General features: G+C 47.0%; 1 protein-coding gene across 4 annotated transcripts in view; it reads right to left on the bottom strand.

The window, feature by feature from the left end:
* Rnf157 (ring finger protein 157) overlaps positions 1-26,730 on the bottom strand; it is a 70,749-nt gene that overhangs the window by 15,805 nt on the left and 28,214 nt on the right. For all 4 annotated transcript variants that reach the window (XM_021177333.3, XM_029483906.2, XM_085829412.1 and 1 more), the window contains exons 3-11: positions 9,876-9,964; positions 8,108-8,254; positions 7,696-7,813; positions 7,131-7,197; positions 6,824-6,867; positions 6,557-6,604; positions 3,234-3,305; positions 2,414-2,573; positions 2,143-2,255 (exon numbers count right to left, since the gene is read on the bottom strand). In XM_021177333.3, the coding sequence (XP_021032992.1) occupies positions 2,143-2,255; positions 2,414-2,573; positions 3,234-3,305; positions 6,557-6,604; positions 6,824-6,867; positions 7,131-7,197; positions 7,696-7,813; positions 8,108-8,254; positions 9,876-9,964 (858 nt within the window). The remainder of the gene's footprint in view (positions 1-2,142; positions 2,256-2,413; positions 2,574-3,233; positions 3,306-6,556; positions 6,605-6,823; positions 6,868-7,130; positions 7,198-7,695; positions 7,814-8,107; positions 8,255-9,875; positions 9,965-26,730) is intronic.

The raw sequence follows: 26,730 nt of genomic DNA, 5'->3' as shown, positions 1-26,730 counted from the left end.
CTGAGCCATCTCTTCAGTCCCTTGACTTTGACAGGGTTTCCCTGTATAGCCTTGGCTGTCCTGGAACTCACTTTGTAGACCAGGCTGGCCTCAAAGTCAGAAATCCTCTTGTCTCTGCCTCCCAAGTGCTGGGATTAAAGGTGTGCGTCACTACTGCCCGGCTTGACTGGACTTTTTATGTGGTTAAATCTACAGTCCCCCCCCCCTCCCCCTGTGATAGGAGGCTTTCTTAGTTTGTCTAGCCAGTTCCAGAGGCCCCACCCATCTTTGCCTGTTCTTGAGAGAACAGGCACTGGCTGCTGCAGCTGGCTGCTTATGTGGCTGAGATGATCCAAAGTCAGGTTCTCAGGCTTGTGTGGCAAACACTTCACCAGGCAGACCACAGTCCCCCTCTTCTACCCAACACCCCTGCTTTTTTATGGTTGTTACTGCTTGAGTAGTATACCATCCAGAGTCAACTGAATAACTATATAGTTTATTCTAGGGTTATAATGCTTTATTTAGTCTGTTTGTTTGGCTTTTGGGTTTTTTGTTTTGGTTTGGTTTTAGATAAGGTGTAGCCTTGGCTGTCCAGGAACTGATATGTAGACCAGGATGGTCTTAAACTCACAGAGTTCTGCCTGCCTGTCTCCGAAGTGCTGAGATTAAAGGCATGCCCTGGTGTGCCTGCTGTTTTGTTTTGTTTTGTTTAATATCTAACTAATTGTCCCATCTGAAATCTACTCCATGAGGATCAAATTGAAAAAGGGGGGCTGCAGAGATGGCTGAGCATGCCAGGTTGGTTAGCACTAACCCTGATGACGTGAGTTTCATCTCTGGGACCCACATAGTAAAAGGAGACCCAATTCCCCAAAGTTCTCTCCTACCAGACATCCCTCATCCACTGCCCTGGACACACATGCTCTAAATAAATATAAAAAATAAATTAGTTTAAAATGCAAAAAGGACTTCTTCCTTTATGCATAACTAACCAACTTCCCCCATACTGAATAGTAAACCTCTTCCACCACTGGGCCAATCGAGGCAGGACAGGACACGTAGCTGTGTCTTTGGAGGGCAGGGTGCTGTTTTATAGTGCTAGTGACTGGTCCCAAGGCCTCGAGTATGCTAGGCTCATGCCTGATCCCAGAGCCACACCCATCCTCGACTGATTTGCAGCTGCAGACCTTCCAGGTTTCCTCTGATAGCCTCACACCCTGTGACTCTAAGGCCAATCATCTTATCTACTTGGCTTCCAAGCTCTGAAGCCACAAGAAGGATGAAGAAAGGCAGTAACTTTCTTCAAGAACTCAAGTAATGAGAGAATTTGGTTCAAATCCAAAACAGGCAGCCCTGTTTCTGCTCGGGGCAGTTGTGAGCTGGATCCCGCTGGAGTGAACGTCCAAACGATGGTTCCAGGAAATGTAGCTATCAACTGAACTCCAAGTTCCAAAGGAGGAAACGGAACTGTCCATGATTAGAATTCAACTTTCAGTTGCAATATTAGTAAGTTGTGTCAGATTTATTTACTTCTGGGGAGTGGTGCACACCTGTAACCCCGGCACTCGGGGGTTAGTTACACATAGGCGGGTCTGAGTTCGAGGCCAGTGTGGACTACAGCAAGTTCTAGTACAGCCAAGGCTACCTGGTGAAATCCTGTCTCAAAAAAAAAAAAAAAAAAAAAAAAGACTTTTATTTTATGTGTCTGAGTGTTAGCCTGCATGCGTGTCTGTGCGCCATGTGTGTGCCTGGTGCCTGTGGAGGTCCAGTGGGGATTGAACCTGGGTCCTCTACAAGAGCAGGCAGTGCTCTTAACTGCTGAGCCATCTTTCCAGCCCCAGTCTTAGGATGCTTTACTAGAACATGATCCCAGACAGTCTAAACAAAACCCTTCAGCACACTTGGGTTTAATTTCTTGATGGAATGCCATCAGATGGCAGGACAAACTGGGTGTTCTGGCTCACACTTGTAACCCCTGTGCTTGGAAGGCACAACCAGGAAGACCACTGAGAGTTTCAGATCTGGTCTGGTCTACAGAGCAAGTTCCAAGCCATCTAGGGCCACACAGTCACACTCTGTCCCCCAAATAAAACCTACAGAGAAATATCAAGAACTCAGAGAAAGAGGTGCCCTGGAGGGGCTGTGCTTCTGAGCCCAGCTTACTGAATGCTCCTCAGAGTCGGAGGTCTGGGAAGAGATGATGGGGTTAAAGCTGCTTGGGGACAGAGGGCCCAGTTTTTTCCTCATGGCTCGGATCTGAAGCAGTGCCCGGAAGGCTGTGAAGAAGAAGAAAGGCCATCAGGACATCCTGTTTCAGGATTAAGGATAAGCAGGCGCTCAGACAGAAGCCATGCGCCCTCCAGCATTAGTCCATTTGCTATGCCCGGCGGGGTACAGTGTTCTGATGTTCTGTGCCCGCCCCTCCAGGACTTACGCAGCCGGCAGATGGGGCAGTTGTTGGCCTGGTAGCGCAGGGTGTCTGCGCAGGTGTTGCAGAGGCAGAGGTGCCGGCAGGGCAGGATCAAAGTATCGCGGACGTCAGAGAGACACACCACACACTCAGCGCTGTTGTCACTGACATCGTCCTCTGCCACCTGGCCAGGAGGGGACACAGCTCATCACTCAAGGCCTTCCATCTCTCACAAGTTACTCACAAGTCAGTGAGGCTGAAGAGCAGACACACCCTGGGTACTGTATCTATGCTGACGCTGGACTTTAGTTTATGCCCTGCTTTTGTTTTCTTTTTAATTAGTTTTTATTTTATTTTATGTGTATGGGTATTTTGCCTTTTGCATGCCAGGTGCTTGCAAAGGCCAGAAGAGGGTGCCAGATCTCCTGGAGCCAGAGTTACAGACTGTTGTGAGCTGCCATGAGGGTGCTGGGAATTGAACCTGGGTCCCCTGGAAGAGGAGGCAGGGCTCTTGGCTGCTGAGCCATCTCTCCAGCCCCGTGCATGGCTTTTGCTGCTTGGTCCCTCTGCCTCTAAGAACTGCCAGCCTGAAGGTGAGAGAATGGACTAACCCTGAGCTCATTCCCTCTGAAGGTCTGAACAGAAGGACCTAGGAGAGCCCAGAGATGAAGTGAAGGAAAAATACAAGACCCTCCGGGAATCAGAGCTCAGCTAAGCTGCAGAGCAGAAGGGTGGTGGATCCACAACGAGAATCTTCTCATAGGATTGGGCTGGCTCCTGGCCCTCACCCATTCTCACTTTGCCTCTGGGAGAGAGCAAATGCTGAATTTTGAACAAACCTCACCTTGGAATCTTGTGTGTTGTACTTGTTTTCAATCCCATAGATCTCCTGAAGAAGGTAGCTGACCCCATCCACCTGAAGAGGGAAGAGTGAAGGCTCAGCACCAAGAGACTGGGGCACAGGGCTGGCCACTTCCCAAGGTAACCCAGGACCACCGCTTCACAAAGAAAAAACTCCAGGGTCTAGAAAGGATGTTTTGTTTTGCTTTGTTTTTTAAAAAAAAAAAAACAAAAAACTTATATTTGCATTTGAGAGGGCAAGCCAACGGAATGTTTCTTTTACCCACTATCATATCCAACAGGGAGCATGCGATTTCACACACTGGCCGACTATGTGTACTGTAGCTCACTCTTACAGCATTGACTCAAGAGGACGGAGGGACGTATGTCAAAGTGTAGGCATTCACTATAGGAGAGACCTTAGTTTAAATACTATAGAAATAGCAGCAGAGATGGGCAAGGTGTGTGGCTCAGCTGGGAGAGGGTTTGCCTAGAACGTATGAATCCCAGCACTGTGTGACCTTGTTGTGGTAGAGTTGGAGAGATGGAGGCCCGAGAAGCCTTCAGTGTCACCCTCCACTCACACTAAGACCAGTCTGGGACACACGAGACTGACAGGAAGGAGAGAATGGCAAGGACAGAGAGGAAGACGGAAACGGAAAGGTAAGGCAGGCGTGGTGGCTAATGCCTGCAGTCCCAGCACTTGGTAAGCTAGGCAAGAGGACTCTCATGAGTTTGAGGCCAGCCTGCGCTACATGGCAAGTACCAGGCCAGCTGGGACTACATAGCCAGACTCTACCTCAAGAAGAAAAGGCAAAGACAGAGACATGCAGGTCCTGGGACGACACGCCAGTGGTACACATCCACAAAGCCACCCTCGAGTTTTCTCTATTTTATAAGAAGGTTTTTTTGTTTTGTTTTGGTTTTTGGTTTTCTGAGACAGGGTTTCTCTGTGTAGCCCTGGCTGTCCTGGAACTCACTCTGTAGACCAGGCTGGCCTCGAACTCAGAGATCCACCTGCCTCTGCCTCCCGAGTGCTGGGATTAAAGACGTACGTCACCATGCCCGGTGGCTTATTTCTTTTTACTTTAGGTACTTGTGTGTAACCTGAGTTTACATACGCGCACCATCTGTGTGCAGGTGCTCACAGAGGCCCAAAGGTGCCAGGTTCCCTGGAACAGCAGTTCCAGGAGTTACCTGCCGTGGGTGCTGGGCACTGATGGCCCTTCACGAGGACAGCAAGTGCTCTTAACCAGTGAGCCGTATCTCCAGCCCCAGTCTTCCCATCCCTTTTAAATTATTACCATTATTACTATTATTATTTTGTGAATATGGGTATAGTCATGTCATGGAGAATGCGTGTGGGGGTTCAATGGACAGGACAGCTTTCAGAAACCGATTCTCTTCTTTCTATCATAGGCTACCTGCTAAGCCATATTGCTGCCACATACCTTCCCCATTTCTTTTTTGTTTTTGTTTGTTTGTTTTTTTTTTTTTTTTTTTGAGACAGGGTTTCTCTGTGTAGCCCTGGCTGTCCTGGAACTCACTTTGTAGACCAGGTTGACCTCGAACTCAGAAATCCACCTGCTTCTGCCTCCCGAGTGCTAGGATTAAAGGCTTGCGCCACCACGCCCGGTTCCTTTGATTTTTCTTAAATGGGATCTCTTGCTGTTTTGCCCAAGCTGGCCTCAGCGTCCACCTCACAGGCATTAGTGTCCTCATTCAGCTTGGTTTTGAGATGATATCTCCTTTTTTTTTTCTTTTTTTCTTTTTTAAGATTTATTCATTTATTACATGTATGTACACTGTAGCTGTCTTCAGACACACCAGAAGAGGGCGTCAGATCTCGTTACAGATGGTTGTGAGCCACCATGTGGTTGCTGGGATTTGAACTCCAGACCTTTGGAAGAGCAGTCGGGTGCTCTTTCCCACTGAGCCATCTCACCAGCCCTTTTTTTTTTTTTTCTTTTAAAAAATTTCTTTTCACCAGGCAGTGGTGGTACATGTCTTTAATCCCAGCACTTGGGAAGCAGAGGCAGGTGGATTTCTGAGTTTGAGGCCAGTCTGGTCTACAAAGTGAGTTCCAGGACAGCCAGGGCTACACAGAGAAACCCTGTCTCAAAAAAATTTTTTTCTTTTCTACTCTTAAAAAATTAAATCTTCCCCTCCCCTCTTTTTTTTTTTTTTTTTTTTTGTTTATTTTATGACACAAGGTTCTCTGTGTAGTCCTAGCTGTCCTGGAACTTGCTTTATAGACTAGGCTGGACTCAGATTCATGGATCCAGCTGTCTCTGCTTCCCAAGTACTGAGAGCAATCACACACACTTGGCTCTATTTCTCTTCCTCTTCTTCCTCCTTTCTTCCTCCCTTTTTTGCTTGTTTGTTTTTGGGTTTGTGTGTGTGTTTTGAGACAGGGTTTTCTCTATGTCGTCCTGGCTATCCTGAAACTTGCTCTGTAGACCAGGCTGTTCTCAGACTCACAGAGATCCACCTGCCTCTGTCTGCCAAGTGCTGGAATTAAAGGCATGCATCAGCATATCTGGTTTGGTCACCACTTTTTTCAAACCATCCTTTGTTTGTTTGTTTGTTTGTTTGTTTGTTACAGGTTCTTACTTTGTAGCTCGTGTTGGTCTCGAACTCACTGTAGCTAAAGCTGGTCTAGAACTCCAGGTAATGTTCTTGCCTCTGCCTCCCTTCTGCTGAAATTACAGGCACAAGTCACCACACCTCGAGCCTCCTACCCTCCTTGCCAACACCACTGGCTGCACTTGTCCCTAGCCCTCCGTGACATGTCCTCCTCCTGTTGCAGAAGTGTAAAATGTTGGCACATGGTAGGGGCTGGGCCTTCCAACTGACATGCTCACATCTTGATGTTCACTCTCCTGGGAGGCAGATGGCCAATACGCTGAATCTCAGAAAAGGAGTTCAGGGATAAATTATGCTCAGCGCTCGGATTGGCCCTGAAACAGGCTCAGTACTTTATCTTTGTGTTTGAAATGTTTCCCATCATGGCATTTTAAGTAAAAAGAGCTCTCCTTCACCCTAATGTCAGGAGACAAACATTATTCTTTCCCTTTTCAAGATAACCGTGGCCTGGGAGGCACCGACAATTCCAAACCAATAAAGGCACTAAAAGCCAGTGCTCCCTCGGGGCCACCCAAGCAGCTTCTAACAGACACAAGGGACTCCTCCAAACATCTTCTTTTATTAAAAGGAAAAAAAATAGGAGAAAGAAACAAGAGCGCATAGTTTTACAAAGTTAAAAAAAAATCACAAGGAAAGAGAAAGAGAGGGAAGCGCTAGGAGCTGCTGGCCTCGGGGACTCACCACTTGTTTCTGCTTGAGGGGCTTCACACAGAAGGTCCCGTCCGGGTGCTGGAATAAAAGCCTGACGTTAGTTAGGACCAGGACGGGCAGGGGCACTGTGCACTCGGACTCAGTAAGCATGGAATAGTGACCAGCTAGGCCCACTCATGAGGTGAAGATCATGGCAGTGGGGTGGCCGAACTAGACCTTCCCGAGGGCAGCCCTAGTGTGCCCAGCTTTTCAGCTTTTTCACATGAAAAAGAAATGCCAAACAGAGCATGTTCCTACCTTCTCAAAAGTGCCCAGAAGCACGTGGCAGTGGCCAAAATACTCTGAAAGAAAAGGCACAAGGCTGAAGAAGGCCAATGAGACAGCCTCAGTCCTTTCCCAACACACCCGCTTCCTCGAGAACCCACGGCTCGGTGGAGCACAGTGCTGGGCGGTCATCTGCAATGGTGGGTTCTAAACACCATTATAGACTCTGCCCTCAGAGCAGGGTGGGAAGGGAAAGGAAAGACTCACAGAGGTGTATTCAGGGTGGGAGGCTATCGTAAGAGGGGAGTGGGCACATGAAAGAAATCAGAGGTCTCCTTACCATCTCCTTCATCCACCACAGCGTGCACTACCAGAGGGTAGACTTCACGGTCCAGATCAAAGCCAAGCTGCAGGGACGAAAAGGAAATGCAGATGATGAACTGCGCACACAAGTGTGTGTGTGCACGTGAGTGTGCGTGTGTGGGCGTGTGCGTGTGTGTGCATGTTCATCAGTCCCTCAGAAGGCAGGTGCCGCACAGAAGCGTTAACCTCATCTCGGCACCCATCTGTCAGACTCGAAGCTGTCTAGGTCTGTTTAACTGAAGGTGGTTTATTTCCTTTTAAGAAAACAAACAACCCAGCCCTCACTGCATCAAGGGTCCCTAGCCTGCAGCTCCGTTTCCTTTCAGCATGGCTTTCTCACAGTGTCCTTGACTGACAGACTAGCTTTGGAATAGAAAAACGAGCAAGGATAGGTATAGTTTTAATTTGAACTAAGCAGTCCGTTGATGGGCCTGAAGGGGCCACCAGGGACAACAGCTGAGCGTGGCATCCCAGCATCTGGACAGGCTGTCTGCTGCTGGCACAGGCCCTCCTGGCAGGAGATCCTGGACCTGGCAGCTTACCTCCTCTTCAGCCCACTCCGAGGGGTCCACGGTATGGGAGGGCAGGCAGAACTGCTGGCACACCCCTCGCTTGTAGTGCACGGTCTCTGACTGCAGGCTGTTGTCTTTTGGAATGTAGCTGTGGAGGGAGGGGAAGCAGAGCCAAAGTTAGAGCTCAGCCCAGACGGCCTGACAGTCCCCACTGTCTCACACCTGTGCTCGCTCGGTCCAGCAGCGCTCACTCAGGGAACAAAACCAGTTTTTCCAACGTTTTTTTCACTAGTCTGGTACTATTACTAGACATCCATATTTAATCCACACAAGAAAATCTAAATTCAAGGTCCAGACCCCGACGGGTCGTAGAAAAGAGTATGCTTGTTCCCGGGTGGGTAGAGGCTAGAAGGCGGCTGGCTCACCTGCTATGCCATCTTACCTGGCAATGCCATTCTGGAATTCCTCAGTGGCCTGGTAGTAGATGGTGATGGCGACCCGGGCATCTGTGTCAAAGGTGAACTCGACATTGTAGTGGACCTTCGCTTTGCCTGCCTCTTCTCCGTGGCTCTTCACTTCCTCAGCACACCTGGGAAACCCCAAGAGACAGCCTTTGGGGGCAGTGGATCGGGACTCTGTTGTTTTGTTTTCTGTGTAGCCCTGGCTATTCTGGAACTCACTCTATAGATCAGGCTTGTCTTGAACTCAGAGGGGCACTGCTACTGCTTCCTGTGGCTGTCTTCAGACACCAGAAGAGGGCATCGGATCCTATTACAGATGCTTGGGAGCCACTCAGGACCTCTGGGAGAGCAGTCAGTGCTCTTAACCGCTGAGCAATCTCTCCAGCCCCTGCTACTGCTTCCTTAGTGCTGGGATTAAAGGCGAGCGCTGTCAGAAATATTAAGATTTACTCTGTGGGGCTAGAAAGTTGGCTCAGCAGTCAAGAGCACTGAGTGCCTACGTTCAGTTCCCAGCACCCACAGGGTAGTTGACAACTGTCTGTAGCTCCACTTCCATGGGATCTGGCACCTTCCCACAGACACACATGCAGACAAAACACCAAAATGAACAACAAACAAGTAAACAAACAAACAACACTCTTAGTCTTCTCTAACCAGCCGCACCTCCCCCTCCCCCAAAAGCACTGCATACTTCTCAGTGTGGTTATTGGCATGGTTGTGCCATCTCTCTGGGGCACTTAGATTATTACTGCATCTCACAGGCTGAGTGCGTACGCCAGAACATGGTTCTTTTTCACTTTAATCACTTAGCTGAGTACACTGGTTAGAAAAGGCCAGGCTTCCTCCTTCCCTTCCTCCTCTACGCTGCAGCTTCTTCTGGACTCACGCATGAGCATTCAGCCTCCTTCCTAACCAGCAAGCGCAGTTACTGGGTCGTAGGCACCGTCTACAGACTTGCTACTACAGAGCGGTTTGTCTCCTTCCTCCCTGCCCCACAGGATTCTGCGCTCCTCACACTGTAGGGAAATCACAACTCTCCCTGCACAGCACCTTGCAGTGACTTCAGAAACACGCTAGATCCCCAGCTCGGCACAGAGCGGGCAGGCGGTGCTCGGTTTCTCTCCCTGCCTGACCTCCTGCACTCACTACAGCCTTGTTAATCTTCTGCTTTTCCATACACTCATTCTGAATTTCTACCCAAACTCTGATAGCTATCTGCACACTTCTACAGCGAGCCAGCTGCACAGCTGGTCCTCTCTCCGTGGCTCTGTCTCTCTTCTGTGTTTTGTGCTGAAGCCCAGGCTGGCCTCAAACCCTGTTGTCCTGCCTTCGCCTCCTGACTGCTGAGACCAGAAGTGCACAGCACCATAAGCAACTTAAATCAGCTTTTACACTCCTAACCCAAGCAGCTCATCACTACACAGGCTTGTCGGGGTGTCTCAGACGCTCCCTTCCCTCTAACTATAGCTCTTTGATTTTAGAGCCACAGAATAGAGAGAGTATTTAAAATGCCGGTGCAGGCAGGAGAAGGTTCTTCCTGTAGAGAGCACTGCCCACGGTCACGTTCCAAATCACCCCAGCCTGACGAGGCCTCATCTTAGGAGCCGTGCTTCAGCAGCAGCAGCAGCTGGCATCTCAGTGCGGGCAGGAGGCCGTGGCTGGCAGGAGCTGCTCTGACTCCCGTGGAGTACCTGTTGCCCCACAAGCAGAAGGGCACCTGGGACCTGGCCTGCGCCCTTGGGGACTTACTTGACAAGTCTCAGCGTGTCCTTCCGGATGTTGATCAGGCTTCTCAGAGTCTTCACAGGTTCTTGGGGAGGCGGGGCAGCGTAAGGGAACTGTCAGAGACAAAGTGGGAGAAGGAGTGTATTTATAAAGACATGGCTGTCCCCAACTGGAAGATGCTCTTGGGTGAATGAAAAACAATGAGGCAGGAGGAGGAGGCACATTCCTGACAGAGGAGGCAGCCTCTAACACAGTAGGTAAGCTTGCTGTGCAGGAAAACCAGGATTCAAGATGGTGTCAAAAAAGCAGGATTTATCTGTTTTTCTCCCTTCATGTGAAGCTTATATGGGTTACTGTTCAATACTTGGAAAACTAATTTTTAAAAAAAAAACAAACAGCCGGGCGTGGTGGTGCACGCCTTTAATCCCAGCACTCGGGAGGCAGAGGCAGGCAGATTTCTGAGTTCGAGGCCAGCCTGGGGGCTACAGAGTGAGTTCCAGGACAGCCAGGGCTATACAGAGAAACCCTGTCTCGAAAAACCAAAAAAAAAAAAAAAAAAAAAAACCAAACCAAACCAAAACCTAAAAACTCTTATTGAAGTTCTAAACACCAAAGGACTCACTGTGGCCAAGTTAACCGCAAAAAGCTTCTGCATTTTACCGCAGATGACAGGGAGGACCCTCAAGCCCTATCTATCCTTCAGGGGAGACAACCCCTATTCTAAGAATTGAGACTAATAGAGAACCCCATCAAGTGTGCAGGGCAGAGGCTTGAAAACACCAAAGAACAAACCCCCTTAGCTGATCACATAGAGCAGTTTGTTAACCCTGAACCTACAGGCACCTGGGGGTCAGCCTCATTTACACACATACAGTGCTGGCTTCATAATTTTTACACACACACACACACACCCCGCTGGCTTCATCATTTACACACTTTCTTTTCCCATCATTGAAATATTCAGTTGGAGTGGCTAGAGAGATGGCTCAGTGGTCAGGCACACTGTCTGCTCTACCAGAGGTCCTGAGTTCAATCCCCAGAACCCACATGGTGGCTCTCAGCCATCTGGACTGCCACACGATGCCTCTTCTAGCATACAGGTGTCCATGCAGATAGAGCATGCCTAGTCATAAGACAGACAGCTCCTGCCTGGAACACCTCCACAGGGAGGCAGAAGAGTGAGGAGCGGACACTTATCTTAAGGCACATGGTAAGTTCCAGGCTAGGCTGCTCTGTAAGATTTCAGTTCAACAAGAAAAAGGGGACCAGGCATGGTGGTGCACACCGTTAGTCCCAACATGACAGGCAGAGGCAGGAGGATCTCAGTGAGTTCCAGGCCAGCCTGGTCTACATCCTGAACCCAGGATAGCCAGGACTACAAAGGACTTACAAAGAAAGACCCAATCAGAAAGAGAAAGGGGGAGGAATGCTTTTCTTTAGCTGCTCATGCTGCATTAAGTACCGGCCACCAAGTTGTGACAACTTTAACTCAGTGACCCGAGGAGAGGGGGAGGAGGACTGAGGGCAGAAGGGAAAGGGGGTTCAGTGGGAAGGAGAGTGGGGTGAATGTGATCCTAATATACTACAGACACTAAGGAACCTGTGCTGAATACTTACCTCCTGCCCCGGAATAAAACACTTTTTAGGCATTACATACAAACATTTTACTATCATTATAGGTGTTTGGTTTGAAACAGTGACTTACTTATTCTATTGCCTTTGTAGCCCGGGCTGGCCTTGTACACCCCATTCTCTCGTCTCAGCCTCCTGTCTAGCTTAGAGTACAGCATGAACCACAATGCCTGGCCTGCAACCTCTTACTTATTTTGTTTTTGGTTTTTCGAGACAGGGTTTCTCTGTATAGCCCTGGCTGTCCTGGAACTCACTCTGTAGACCAGGCTGGCCTCGAACTCAGAAATCCACTTGTCTCTGCCTCCCAAGTGCTGGGATTAAGGGCGTGCGCCACCACGCCCAGCACTTGTCTTAATTTTTGTTTTCAATTTTTTATTACATTTGACTTATGTTAGGCACATGTGCCATAGCACGCATGTGGAGGTCAGAAGACAACCTGAAAGGGTCAGTTCTTCCCTCTCACCCGGGTCCGGGAATCTGCACCGGTCAGGCTTGGGAGCAGGCGCCTTTCCCTGTTGAGTAATCTCTCTGGCTTCTACTTTCTGTTGTTCTTTGAGACGGTGTCTTACGTAGCCCGGGACAAGCCTTCAACTCCTGCTCCTCCTGCCTCTCATCCTCCTGAGTGCTGAGGTAATAACATGAGCCATCACAGGCAGCCACAAAAGTGGCAGGTGTGTGTGTGTGTGTGTGTAGACATACATACATACATACATATGTATACATACATGCTTTTTAATGACAAAGCATGATATGCTTAAGCAGAAAACTTTAAAAACAAGAGGCGCAAGCTCAGTGACCATTTTATCACACACTATCAAAATGAATGGAAGCAGTCCTCCCTCCCTCACTGGGCTCTCACTGTGTGAAGGACTACACGGTCTCTCTCTCTCTCTCTCTCTCTCTCTCTCTCTCTCTCTCTCTCTCTCATTCAAAGCCATGGCAAACAGCTCCAAAGTCCACTATGTTGACACCATGTAGAGACGACCGCATGCTTTATTAAGCAGTTGGCTTTCCTTTTTGCTGATGTGTGTTGTAGGCGCACGCCCTCGTCCCTGCGCTCTGCACGCTTGCTTGTGTCTTTGAGAAGAGTTCCTAGGAGCGGAATTACTGGATCAAAGAGTAAGCGCACTCTTAAGTAAGACGTTACGACGTTGCGCGAGCAGCAGGCCAGGAGGCTTTAACGGGCGGGGGGGGGGGGGGGGGGGACGGGAATTCCAGGCCAGCTCTCATCTGACGCCCATTTCTTCGCCCCCTACTTCCTAGGCTGCAGTACTAAAGGAATTTAAAACCAATTTAAAATAAGCTTAAGCAAAAAGTAATTAGGCAGAAAAATCTGACACATACTCTAAATCTGCTCTAAAGCCAAAGTAAATGACTTTGGGATTAGCGTTCTCTCAGGCAGCACAGCGACCACTTGGTGTGTCTGGGTGGTGCCATTCTCCTCTGGAGACACCCAGAGCCCTGACCCTTAAGAAACTCTTAAGGACCCTTATTTATTTATTTTGATATTTTGAGACAGAGGTCTCTCTATGTAGCCGAGGCTGGTCTTAAACTCACACAGATCCCCCGCCCTCTGCCTCCCAGGATTGAGCTACCACCACCTGGTTTGTAATGTTTAAAAAAAAAAAAAAGTTTGTGTTTATTGGAGATAAAATTTCTCTGTGTAGCTTTGGCTGTCTGTGAAGTTTCTCTGTAAACCAGGCTGACCTCAAACTTAACAGATCTGCCTACCTCTGTGCTGGGAGTAAAGGCGTGTGCCCCCACCACCTGGCTTTAGGTAGTAAAATCTTAATGGATTTAGGGAAGGGTGCCTAAATACAGGGTAAGGAAATGAGGCTCAGGTACCCTCAATCTAACCTTTTTAAAAATTTTTTACTTATTTATTTTATGTATATGAGTACACTGTAGCTGTATAGATGGTTGTGGGCCTTCATGTAGTTGTTGAGAATTGAATTTAGGACCTCTGCTCGCTCCGGTCGGCCCTGCTCACTCCAGCCCAAAGATGTATTTATACATAAGTACACTGTATCTGTCTTCAGACACCCCAGAAGAGGGAGTCAGATCTCATTACAGGTGGTTGTAAGCCACCATGTGGTTGCTGGGATTTGAACTCAGGAGCAGTCAGTGCTCTTACCCACTGAGCCATCTCACCAGTCCTCAATCTAACTTTTTAAACAGAAAATGTTGATAAAAGCAAATCCTTGTGGTGGGATCAAATGTGAACAAACCCATAACAAAAAGGGAATACACATAAGCACTTCTGAGTCCCTACTATGTGCCATGCATCCTTTGTATGCATTCTCCTCCCAGTTGTGTGTGTATGTGTGTTTGCATATATGTATATGCATGCAGTAGAGGCCAAGGGACACTTTTTTGTTTGTTTGTGTTTTGGTTTTTTGAGACAGGGTTTCTCTGTATAGCCCTGGCTGTTCTGGAACTCACTCTGTAGCCCAGGCTGGCCTCGAACTCAGAAATCTGCCTGCCTCTGCCTCCCAAGTGCTAGGATTAAAGGTGCATGCCACCACTGTCCAGCACACCTTCAGTTCTTAACCCAGGAGCCACCCACACTTGCTTGAGACAGGGTCTCGACTTGACTAGTGAGGCTGGACAGTGAGTTCTGGGCATTCGCCTGTTCTCACCTCCCACCACTGAGATTCCAAGTATGTGCCTCTGCACCCAGCTTTTTCTGTGGATTCCTGGGACCAAACTCGGGCCCTCAGCACCTCACCACCCGGGCTGTGCCTCCATCCCTGCTTTACTTTAATTTTTAAATTACAGTAAAATATATACAACGTGACATTTACATGTGAACTACATCCCGGCTCGCAGCTCAGTGGCATTAATTATGACACATACGTTGTCCAGCCTTAGCCGCCATCCAGCCCTAGGCCATACACTTGTACTTCCTATTCTAAGATGAGGCAAGTCTCCTCTCCCAGCAGCCTGTGAGCTCCTGGAGGAGAGACCAGCACAGAAGAGAAACTCAAAATCCGATGGCTGCCTGAGCGAATGCAGACTGTCAATGTTAACAACCTCCTCTGGCAGATAAGGGTCAAGGGGCTAAGGGAACAACTCAGAGAGGACACTTGCTTAGCATGTACAAGGTTTAGATTCAGTTCCTGATAGCATAGAAAAGAAGAAAGTAGGTGATACACAGAAGGTCCCAAGGCCAAGGAACAGAAAGTAGAAGCACGGTTGGAATGGACAAGGAAGTGGGAAAGATGAAGTCCTTTCAAATAGAACCAAGCTCCACGCAGGTTCTGGAAGCTGGGACACCAGAGCTCACCCTTCTGCTTAGACGGCAGCAGGCACCAAAGCGCACAGCCCGGGCTTCCACACTTTAACAGGAATACCGGAGGTCTCCGCTGAGAACGGCTTTCTTAGAGCACAGCATGACAAATGTCTTTGTCTATGAGATACAATGGAAAGTGCAGAAGCCAGCAACTCGGATGCTGGGCTTGTCAATGCTGGAGAACATTGCTGCTTGCCCAAAACGTACCAAGAGGTGTTACTGGTGGGAGAGCGAAGACATTTACCCATTTGCTCAGCACCCGCACTACGTCTGAGCACTGAACCTGGCAGTGAAACGAGCAAGGAGCCAGGCAAACTGAATCTGAGAAATGACTGAGATCCACCAGGGGTCTGCCAGTCAAGGCGCCTGTGTCAGCAGAGCAAGACTCTGGCTTCAAGCCTGGCGTTACTTCCTTGTACATAAGGAAAGTGCCACCTGGTGCCCAGTGAGGGAACTGCTGGTTCAGGCACCCGTCTGAACCGGCGAGCAATGCCTGTGCTTACATACTGTGTAAATGACTGCACACTCTGAAGCTTGTTTTTATCATGCTTATTTGAAACAACTTGTTAACTTTACTTAAAGTTGAAGGAAAAAAATTTCATTTCTGTCATAGAAAATACGTTCACAGCACACGTTAGGTAAGAACAAAACAGGCTGGGTACAGTGGCACATGCTTCTAATCTCAGGATTTCAGCTGTGGGGGCACAAGGATAAGAGTTCAAGGTCAGCCTCGGCTCTACAGGAAGTCTGAGGCCAAGCTGGGATCAAAAAGCAAAAACAAACCAGACCAGTGTTTGACTCCATTTGTAAAGTGCTGGTTGTCCCGTAAAGCCCCAGTTTCCCATAAAGAAAGACCATCGTTCATTCATAAAAATAAACAATTCACTTCAATAAACAGCTTTCCTTAAGTTTTATTTGTGTATATGCAGAGGTGTCCTTGGGAGCCAGAAGGGTCTGTGACCCCGAGAGCTGGAGTTGCAGATACTGTGAGCTACCTGAGTGCTAGGAATCAAACTCAGGTTCTGTGGAAGAGCAGCAAGTGCTGCCAGAGGCTGGGTTTTTTCTCCAGGCCCAGAAGAAAACAGCAGCTCCTGACTTCCTGCACACACACACACACACACACACACACACACACACACACACACGCAGCATGAACAGAGTGAGCTGGGGCTGAGCCTGCAGACCTTAACTTAAGTGTGCAGGTTTGGCTTTGTTTGCTTCCCCTCTGACTCACTTCATTGATCGGAATGCTCTGGCCTTTCTCCACTTAGTAGAAACCATTCGTATTTTGTGACCACCATGGGAACAGGTCAACATCATGAAAAGGAGGGGCAGTAGAGGGGCAGTGTTCAGCGGTGAAGGTCACATGTTCCTCTTGAAGAGGACCTGGGTTCAATTCCCAGCACCCACATGGTGTTTCAGAATCAACTCTAACTCCAGTCCCAGGGAATCTGGCATGCTCTTCTGGCATCTGCGATGCACATATACATGCACACAAAGCACTCATAAAATAATAAAAGTAAATAATAAAATAAAAATAATGAAACATACATGGCTGAACAAGTTTGTATTCCAATTGAAACATAGAGAATTTCAGTTCAATCCTACTGTCTAAAAAAGGAAGGAAGGAAGGAAGGAAGGAAGGAAGGAAGGAAGGAAGGAAGGAAGGAAGGCAGAGAATGATCACTCTGAACTCCTCTATAGATAAAGGGCGGCAGCAGTGTCAGGATACAGCAGTGAGAGCTGTTGTGGGTTGCCCTAGTGCTGTTTGTATTCTGATAGTTCTGCTTCCTCAAGAGGGGCCGCCCTGACAGGAGTGGATCACATACTCACGTGATTTCATGTGAATCTTCTCCCCCTCCCCCAATCGAACTGGTCAATAAAGACTAGAGCCTGGGGGGCTGGTGAGATGGCTCAGTGGGTAAGAGCACCCGACTGCTCTTCTGAAGGTCTAGAGTTCAAATCCCAGCAACCACATGGTGGCTCACAACCATCCGTAACGAGATCTGGCGCCCTCTTCTGGAGTGTCTGAAGACAGCTACAGTGTACTTACATATAATAAATAAATAAATCTTAAAAAAAAAAAAAAAAGACTAGAGCCTGTGTCTGGACAGTGGGAGGGAAAGGTGGGACTGGAGGTCAGAGAGAACGAGGGACAGAGAGAGAAGGCTGGAGGAAGAGGAGGTGGGAGGAAGATGGAGCAGAACCACGTGGCTTGGAGAAGCTGAAGGTAGCAAGGGGTCTCCTAGCTGGGGAATAGAGTAGTGGTAGATCTGCCCAATCTAGGCGTAGAGATTATACATGTCATCATTGGCTGTGGGTTTTTACACGGAGTTAGTGGGGTTAGAAGTATTTTTGCAAAGACACAATCACTTCTACACTTAGCTCTTTTCCTTTCTTTCCTTTCCTTTTCATTTGTTTGAGGCAGTCTCTCCTGCCTCAACTTCACCTTCATTGTGTGTAGTTTTCCTGGGTTGTTTTTATTTGGGGGAGGGGGGCGCAGGGAGGTGGTAGATCTCACTGTGTAGCCTTGGCTGTCCTGGAACTCACTATGTAGCCCTAGTCAGCCTCAAACTCACAAAGCTTTGCCTGTGGCTGACTCCGGAGTACTGGGATTAGAGGATTGTGTCACATCCCCTTCCTTCCTCCCTCCTTCCCTCCCTGCCCCCCTTCCTTTCAACAGTGTTTCTCTATGTAGCCTGCTCTGCAGGCCAGGCTGGCTTTGAACTCACAGCCATCCTCCTGCCTCATGGGCCCTATGATTAAAGGTGATGCCACTGTTGCCCAGCTCATCATTTTTTAAAACTTTCTTTTGCTCATGTTTCTAGAAGCATCAACTACTCCGTTAACATGTTATATAAACAGAAGTTAGTAAAGCCAGGAAGCTGTACAAATCTTTAAATTTCATTTTCCCCACTAATGTCCTTCTTACTCAAATTTCATATTACCCCCAGCCTCACATAATCAAAAAATGTGAACAAACAGAAACGTTTAAGGAATTCTGTAGTAATGATCAGAACATCACCTGGAATCCACACTTACAGCACTCGAGTCTGGTGTGGGGGCCCACGCCTTTAATCCCAGCACCAGGGAGGCAGGCAGACATGCATGGATTTCTGAGTTTGAGGCCAGCCTGGTCTACAAAGTGAGTTCTAGGACAGTCAGGGCTACACAGTGAAACCCTGTCTCGAAAAAACAAAACAAACAAACAAACAAACAACCCTGTATGTTACAGCCCAGCTCGGTGGTATTCCCTGTAATCCCAGCACTTGAGAGATGGAGGCAGGAGGATCAGGAGTTCGAGGCTACACAGTAATCTTAGGGCCAACCTGGGCTACTTGAGAGGGGAGGAAAAAAAAGACAGCAGTATGTTTGCTACTGTGTTCTGCCCTTTACACTGTACTATTTTCAATAAATTAAATAATTTTTAAAACTCATGCTCCACTTTTATTTGACGCCTGACTCGCCTCTGCTCTCACTATTTCTAACCTCGGAGCTGCAAACACAGGGAAGCTTTGCAGGGACTGCCTTAGGCTAGCGAGGCTTTGGAATGTCCCCGGAGCCTCTCAGGGGAGACCGGCTTAGTCTTCACTTGAAAACTTGGGTGAGAACGCGGACCGCTCTGAGCAGCCATATCCTTGAGACGGACTGCATGCCTGCTGCAGAGTGGGATAACTGCTCTGTGTCAGCTGCAGGAGACCCCTTTCCCCTCATTTCCCGCCGTACTAAGGGGCCGATCAGCAATTTAAGAAGATGTGGTCACCAAAGCAACAAGATGCAAAAACTTTTTCGCCCAAAACTATGAAGGTGACCCCCAACCAAGTGTCACAGAATGACTTTGAGCCCAAAAATGCTGTGTTTAGATTTGGCTACCAAAGAAATTCAACAAGAAAGCAATCTCTATTAGTCTACTAATTACATTGCAAGGTCTCCTCGCAGTAAGGACAGGACCAATGTCATGGCCATATGACATCATCCCTAATGTTGACTTTTCCCAAAATATGTAATTAAGCAATTATCCAATTAGGCAATTCTCTGTAAGCATAATAGGTAACCAGAATGTGAAAACAGCCGATCTCAGAGCGGGCAAACATAGACTCCTGTGCGTCGTGCTTAATGACATCCAGTGCAACTTCTTTCTTCTTGGGTTTGCATTTTAACTCAGCACTGCTCTGACTCTACACAGCTATGGGGACTGCTTAGGTGATAAACTAACTCACTGGATTCAGGCCCTATGAGAAGACGCCTCCCTTCTCAGCAGACTAAAGCACGACCTTGTCCTCCCACGCTATGAAAGACTGCCCTGCGGAAGATGGGCTGCTTTTAATTACAAGAGCTTCTTGACTGAGAGCAACTAACTTCAGGTGGAGATGAGAGGGGAAAACAGACAGTCTTCTCTTCCTTCCAGACACCGGGGAATACTGAGGAATGGTTGGAACCACTGCTCTCGGTTTTTGAGACAGGAAAGAGGCTGAAATGGCCGGGTGTGGTGGTGCAAGCCTTTAATCCCAGCACTTGGAAGGTAGAGGCAGGTGAATTTCTGAGTTCGAGGCCAGCCTGGTCTACAAAGTGAGTTCCAGGACAGCCAGGGCTACACAGAGAAACCCTGTCTCGGGGGGAAAAAGAAAGGCTGAAATGCCTGACACTGTACATGAAGCCTACGCTCATAGAGGCAAGTACCAGGGCCAGCTGAGACAGGATATTAAAATCACACACACATACTTTTTCCAAAGAAACATTTGAAAGTGCTAGCTTCCAGCTTTTTAAAAACAAAGACATTTCTTTTTGTCCAATTACTAACAAAGGCAGTAGAACCAAAATATTCTCTGTCTCCATTTCAAAAACACACAAGAAATTAAAACCCTAAGATGGCCTTCACCTTGGGAGACTCCAAGTTGGCTTTCTGAGTCCCACTGAAGTGATCGACGTTAAAGCTCCTGCTGGGAGAGCCGAGGTAAATTATAAGAGTTGCAAGGTCTCCAGAGTTCCTGAGAGAAAAGATACTCTGAAGCTCCTAGCATCAAAATCTCATCTCTAGCTCCAGAAAAGGGAGCTGTATGAAACCAGAAAGAGTTAATTCTGTAAGCCTATTACTGTGCCTGGCCAGTGCATCTGGAAATGCAGCCGTTGGAAGAAAGCCATTACTCAGTCAGAAACTATGAGACCGTATTTTCTCTAGCTGCTCCTGAAATTCAGATATCCTATTTAAGGAGAACAATGGCACAAAATAAAGTCACAGCATACACAGCGTATACAGTATACACCGTATATATAGTATACATAGTATACACAGAATACAGTATATACAACATACATAGTATATAGTATACACAGCATACACAGCACACACAATATAAACAGTATACACAGCATACATTACATACACAATGACACTGCATACAGAGTATACACAACACACACAGTATACAGTTTATACAGTATACGCGACATACACAGTATACAGTATATACACTATACACACATACAGTATACACCGTATACACAGCATATACAGTATACACAACATGCATAGCATACAGTACACACAGCATATACTGTATAAACAGTATGTCTCCTAGACTTTTCTAAGTTACTAAAACAAAGACATGTGAAAACTGATGAAAATCAACCGTGAAGCTAATATAACAAGACGTCATTGACTTTGTCCTGCAGAGCTCCTGGGCCTCTTGAAACCTCTGACTGCCCTTCAGACATCCTCAAGAGCAAGGAGCAGCTAAGTTAAGTCAACGAGCTGGACTACTTTCTTTGGCTTTTATAAAAGTCTAAGATGCTTTAAGTCATGCACACTGAAATCTAGTAGCTACAATTGCACCTTCTCGATAGTACAGGTCAGAGACAAAACCCAGACCTCCCAATCCATCAAGTTCAGGGCATGTGGGCTCCCCACACCCTGTGCTCTCCTTGTCCTTCCTGAGGGCTCTGCTTTTCTCTGTCCTCACCACCTCTCAGATCCTGACCCCTTGAGCCACATGCTTCAATGCCACCAATGCTTTTCCGAGCAAGCTTTTCTCCACGGCTCCACTTCTCTGACTGACTCCTTGCATGCCAGTAGGATGCCAAGCTTCAGCTCCACGGCAGGTCATGCCTGTAATCTTGTAATCCGTACTGCTGAGGCAGAAGCTGGAGAGTTGACAGTTTGAGGCCAGTCTGCTCTACTTAAGGAGATCCTGTCTAAAACCGACAATCAAAGGGCCATGCTCCAAGTTTACTCAGGGTGTAAAGCAAAGACAGAAATCCTTTATGAAGCGCTTCGTAGGCCAGCAAGATGGCTCTGTGGGTGAACTCGCTTGCTGCCCAGACTGACAGCCAGAGCTCCATCCTCAGTACTCCCTCACACAAGTGGAAAGAGACTCAACTTCTCTAAGTTGCCTCCTGACCTCCATGTGAGTGTTGTGGCACGTGCACCCCCAATCCTGCCACACAGACCACAAATACACATAAAAAATCCCCAATGAGTAACTGTAATAAAAATAGGTAATTCATACTACCCATCCCCCAACATCATTAATGTAAGTTAAATTTATAATTCTCAGCCTGGCCATTTATACAAAGACTCTTTTATGCTTGATAATAACCTGTAAAGAGCCGGGCGTGGTGGCGCACGCCTTTAATCCCAGCACTCGGGAGGCAAAGTCAGGCGGATTTCTGAGTTCGAGGCCAGCCTGGTCTACAGAGTGAGTTCCAGGACAGCCAAGGCTACACAGAGAAACCCTGTCTCGAAAAACCAAAAAAAAAAAAAAAAAAAATAACCTGTAAAGAATGCACAACTCCACTATTAAGTAGGAAGTCCAAAGTTCAGCAGCAGGACTTAGTGACTGGCCTCTAACAAAATATGGAAAGGTGGAAGTTTTCAGTAGATAAACCTGTACTGTCTGGATCAAGTCATCAAGACTGATCAATAATGGGTCCAGGAGTACTATAATACTATACTACAATAAGACAAGGAATACTGTAGTACACAGAATATAGTATTCCTATAATACAAGGAATACTATAAGAAATACCATAGTACAAGGAATACTGTAGCACTAGAAATACTATAGTTCAAAGAATACTATAATACTGTACTACAGTAATACAATGAATACTATAATATAAAGAATACCATAGTATAAGGAATATCTCTGAAATGATGTAATAAGGACATCACAGTACTCTTCAAAATCTACAGCTCACAGTTGTGGTGTGGCATACCTTTATTGCCAGCACTCAGGAAGCAGAAGCAGGCTGATTCTGTGAGTTCAAGGCCAGAGCAGTCTACATAGTGAGACCCTGTTTTTAAAAAATATAAATTAAAAATCTGTAACTTAGACTTTGAAACAGGTCATAGAAAAACAGGACCCACTGGTGAAAGGTGTGCGTGGGTTTAGACAAGTTGCTTTACCCACCAATCCTCTGTTTCCTTAAGAATAAAACATATTGTAAGAAGTTGCCCAACCCAGCACTCGGGAGGCAGAGGCAGGCGGATTTCCGAGTTCGAGGCCAGCCTGGTCTACAAAGTGAGTTCCAGGACAGCCAGAGCTATACAGAGAAACCCTGTCTCGAAAAACCAAAAAAAAAAAAGAAGTTGCCCAATAATTTATGAGATTAAAATTTGTATTCATCAAGATCCAGGAAGGGGTGAGTGAGAAGGCTCACAGGGTAAACTCACCACATGCGAAACCTGATAAGCTGAGCGAGTTCAAGTCTCAGGAGCCACAGAGAAGGTGGAAAGTCTCAAAGGTAGTCCTGGAACGTCGCCTTGACTATGTGATACATGTGTGCACATACAACACACTAATACATTTCACTTAAAAATGACTGCTGGAGCCGGGCGTGGTGGCGCACGCCTTTAATCCCAGCACTCGGGAGGCAGAGGCAGGCGGATTTCTGAGTTCGAGGCCAGCCTGGTCTACAAAGTGAGTTCCAGGACAGCCAGGGCTATACAGAGAAACCCTGTCTTGAAAAAAAAAAATGACTGCTGGACAGTGGTGGTGAACACTTTTAATCCCAGCTCTTGGGAGGCAAAGGGAGAAAGATCTCTGAGTTCGAGGCCAGCCTGCTCCTCAGAGTGAGTTCCAGGACAGCCAGGGCTACACAGAGAAACCCTGTCTTGAAAAACCAAATCAGGGGGCTGGTGAGATGGCTCAGCGGTTAGGAGCGCCGACTGCTCTACCAAAGGTCCTGAGTTCAAATCCCAGCAACCACATGGTGGCTCACAACCATCCGTAATGAGATCTGATGCCCTCTTCTGGAGTGTCTGAAGACAGCTACAGTGCAATAAATAAATAAATAAATAAATAAATAAATAAATACTAAATCAAACCAAACAAAAGAAAAAAAAAAAAAACAAAACCCTAGGCTTTCCCCATTGGAACTGCCTGTGAGTAGAGAGAAGTATCTAAGTGTCTGTTCTTCAATGTCAAAGAAGGAACAATACACTCTCAATTTTGGGATGTATTTCATTTGCTGTGCTGTTTTATGCAGTAAAGCAACAACTTTGCTGCAGAGTCAAAAAAAAAAACAATTCATAAAAGTAGTTTTTAGGGCTGGAGAGCTGGCCCAGAGTTAAGGTCCTTCCTGCCCTTGCAGAGAACCAGGGCTCAGCTGGCAGCACCTGCATGGTAGCTCACATCTCTAACTCCAGCCCCAGGGCATCTGCACCCTCTCCTGGCATCCATGGGCTCCTGCACACACATGGTGCACATAAGCTCACCCAGGCAAACACACATATGTACACAAAAACATTAAAATTGGGCAGGAGAAATGGCTCAGTGGTTAGGAGCACTGACTGCTCTACCAGAGGTCCTGAGCTCAATTCCCAGCAACCACATGGTGGCTCACAGCTGTCTGTAATGGCATTTGATGCTCTCTTCTGGTGTGTCTGAAGACAGCTACAGTATACTTAGATATAATAATAAATAGATCTTTAGGCCAGAGGGAGCAGGGCAGGAGCAAGCGGGGCCGACTGGATTGAGCGAGGTCACCCTGAGCAAGCAGAGACTCTGAATTCAAATTCCCAGCAACCGCATGAAAGCTCACAACCATCAGTACAGTTACAATAAATAAATAAATACATAAATAAATACATAAATAAATACATAAATAAATAAATCTTTTCTTTTTTAAAAAAAGAAAAGAAAAGAAGATACAGCTGAGGTCTATGTTCCACAGTTAGCTCACTCTTAGCTCTGCCTTCTATATGAAAATAAGCATATAGGGCTGGTGAGATGGCTCAGTGGGTCAGAGCACCCGACTGCTCTTCTGAAGGTCCAGAGTTCAAATCCCAGCAACCACATGGTGGCTCACAACCATCCGTAACGAGATCTGGCGCCCTCTTCTGGAGTGTCTGAAGACAGCTACAGTGTACTTACATATAATAAATAAATAAATAAATAAATAAATAAGCATATAACTAATTTCTGTATATCAGAGCTCCTAAGCCACTGGCTCACGGACAGGCTAGAAAATGAAGTAAGTATGCCACTTAGGGATGCTGTTAGACTTTTTGGCCCAGAAGGGCTTTTATAGCCTTCAGTAGAAAGTAGAACTGTCTCATTAAAATTTATATATCTTTAGCCGGGCAGTGGTGGCGCACGCCTTTAATCCCAGCACTCGGGAGGCAGAGGCAGGCGGATTTCTGAGTTCGAGGCCAGCCTGGTCTACAAAGTGAGTTCCAGGACAGCCAGGGCTATACAGAGAAACCCTGTCTCGAAAAACCAAAAAAAAAAAAAAAAAAAAAAAATTTATATATCTTTAAAAGTAGAAAAATTGCTGGGTGTGGTGGTACATGTAACCCTAACATTCAGAAGGCAGAGGCAGAAAGATCACAAGTTCAAGGCCTGAATCATACCAAAAAGGGAAAAGAAAAAAAAAAAAAAAAGGCAGAAAAATGAAGCAAAATTTTCTTTGAACTGCAGCAGTAGTAAGCACCGTTTCCCGTAAGGGACCACGACGGCAACAGGAAGCGGGTGAGAGTGTCCGTGGTTTCTAAGACATTTCGAGGAAATTCCTGCAGCCAGATGCTTCAGAGCTCATCTGCCCAACACCACAGCTGCCCTGGGCTCTCAGTGGCACTTTCCAAAGAGACTTCTACCACACAGCACCTTTCCCCGTGCTCCTGTAAGAGTGTCTGAACTCAGCTTGCCACCTTCCTGGTGCACCACAACTCTGTGTGTGTGTGTGTGTGTGTGTGTGTGTGTGTGCTATTCTGAGACATTATATGCTGGAGGGGAAAACCCACTTTTGGGCCACTTGCATGATGAAACCAGTACAGACAGAAATATATACTGGCAGTGTGTGCCCCAGGGTGACTCTCTAGACTGAGTATTGCCTCTCAGACCAAAGGGCACATGTGCACAATTAACACTCACAAATATAACTGAAAAAAGAAAGGTCACCAGGTAGATCTCATTTCTTTTGTGTGACAAGGTCACGTGCCATGCGGCCTGGCTGGTCCAGAACTCACTATGTAGACTAAGGTGGTCTTGAACTTTTAGCATCCTCTCTCTAGTCTCTGCCCCGTGAGTTCTGGGTGGGCCACAGGACTGGACCTGAGGGACACAGTTACTTATTAAGTTGTCTTGCTACTTAGTATTTCTTAAGCTAACTGATTTAATAACCCAGGGGTGACATCGAAAGTCAGGTCAGGGCGTTGCCTCTGTTCTCCCACTGACTTGACAGAGGACACTCAGACAAGTCATTATAAATGTCCCTGGACATCAGTGTCCCCATCTGTAGAACAAGAATTACAGCTCCTGTGTATCTTACAGGGAAACTGGGATCAAATGAAAATGCTTTGAAAGGCATGTCACAGGCCATCACCAGCGATCAGCAATGGTGACATCATCCTCAAAAGCACCTTCTACCTGGGATGCACGCTTTGTTTCTTACATTATTTTTGTCTTTCATAATGCCACTCTGAGGGTGACCACAAATATACACACACATATACATAATTAAAAATAACAAAAATAAATCTTTAAAAATAATGTATAGCCGGGGAAGGCAGTGGTGGTGCACGCCTTTAATCCCAGCACTTGGGAGGCAGAGGCAGGTGGATTTCTGAGTTCGAGGCCGGCCTGGTCTACAAAGTGAGTTCCAGGACAGCCAGGGCTACACAGAGAAACCATGTCTTGAAAAAACAAAAAAACAAAACAAAACAAAAAGTATAAATCAAATATAAGCAATTAAGTATCTCATCTATAAATCCCTGAGCACTTGGAGTAAACACAATTAGACTATACATTACTTTGCTGTGACCTTGGAGAGACTGTGTCTTCCCAGAACTATTGGGATTTACTCTGTTTGAAGCAAACTTCCAACAGAGACATAAATTCCAACTCTGTCAAGGTACTAGCACATGCCTTCAATCCCAGCACTCAGGAGTTTGAAGCAGACAGAGATCTGTGAGTTCTAGATTAGCCAGGGCTGCATGGTAAACACTGTTTTAGAAGAGAGAGAGAGAGAGAGAGAGAAAGATAATGTTTCAGTTAGGGTTCCCATTACTGTGGTTAACCATGACCAAAAAAGCAACTTGTGGAAGACAACATTTATTTCAGCTTACAGCTGTCAGCCTGAGAGAAGTCACACGATGAGGCATTTTCTCAGTAGAGCTTCTGCTCCTGAGATAACTTCAGCATGTGCCAAGGTGGCAAACAAACAAACAAACAAAAATAATTAATAAAACCAAGATTTCCAAACCCCCAAAACCTTGAGTTGGTCCTCCCTTCCTGTCACTCGGTTGATGGCAGCCAAGGATCTGTTTCCTATCCTCATAGGTTGGCTCTCTGCAAATGACAAGACACATTAGGTGGGCACAGAGCACTGTGCACTAAAGCAGCCTGGGACCACTCTGCTGGCTCCACTGGAAGCAGCCCACTTTCAGTGAGACCTGAAGGAATTTAAACACAAAAACAAAAATGTCCCAGCAGGGGACAGCCTACTGTCTTCTTC

The sequence above is a fragment of the Mus caroli genome, unplaced genomic scaffold (assembly GCF_978045245.1).
Source record: "Mus caroli unplaced genomic scaffold, Mus_caroli_1 scaffold_13, whole genome shotgun sequence".
NCBI lineage: Eukaryota > Metazoa > Chordata > Mammalia > Rodentia > Muridae > Mus > Mus caroli.
This window is presented reverse-complemented; position numbering and strand designations above follow the sequence as displayed.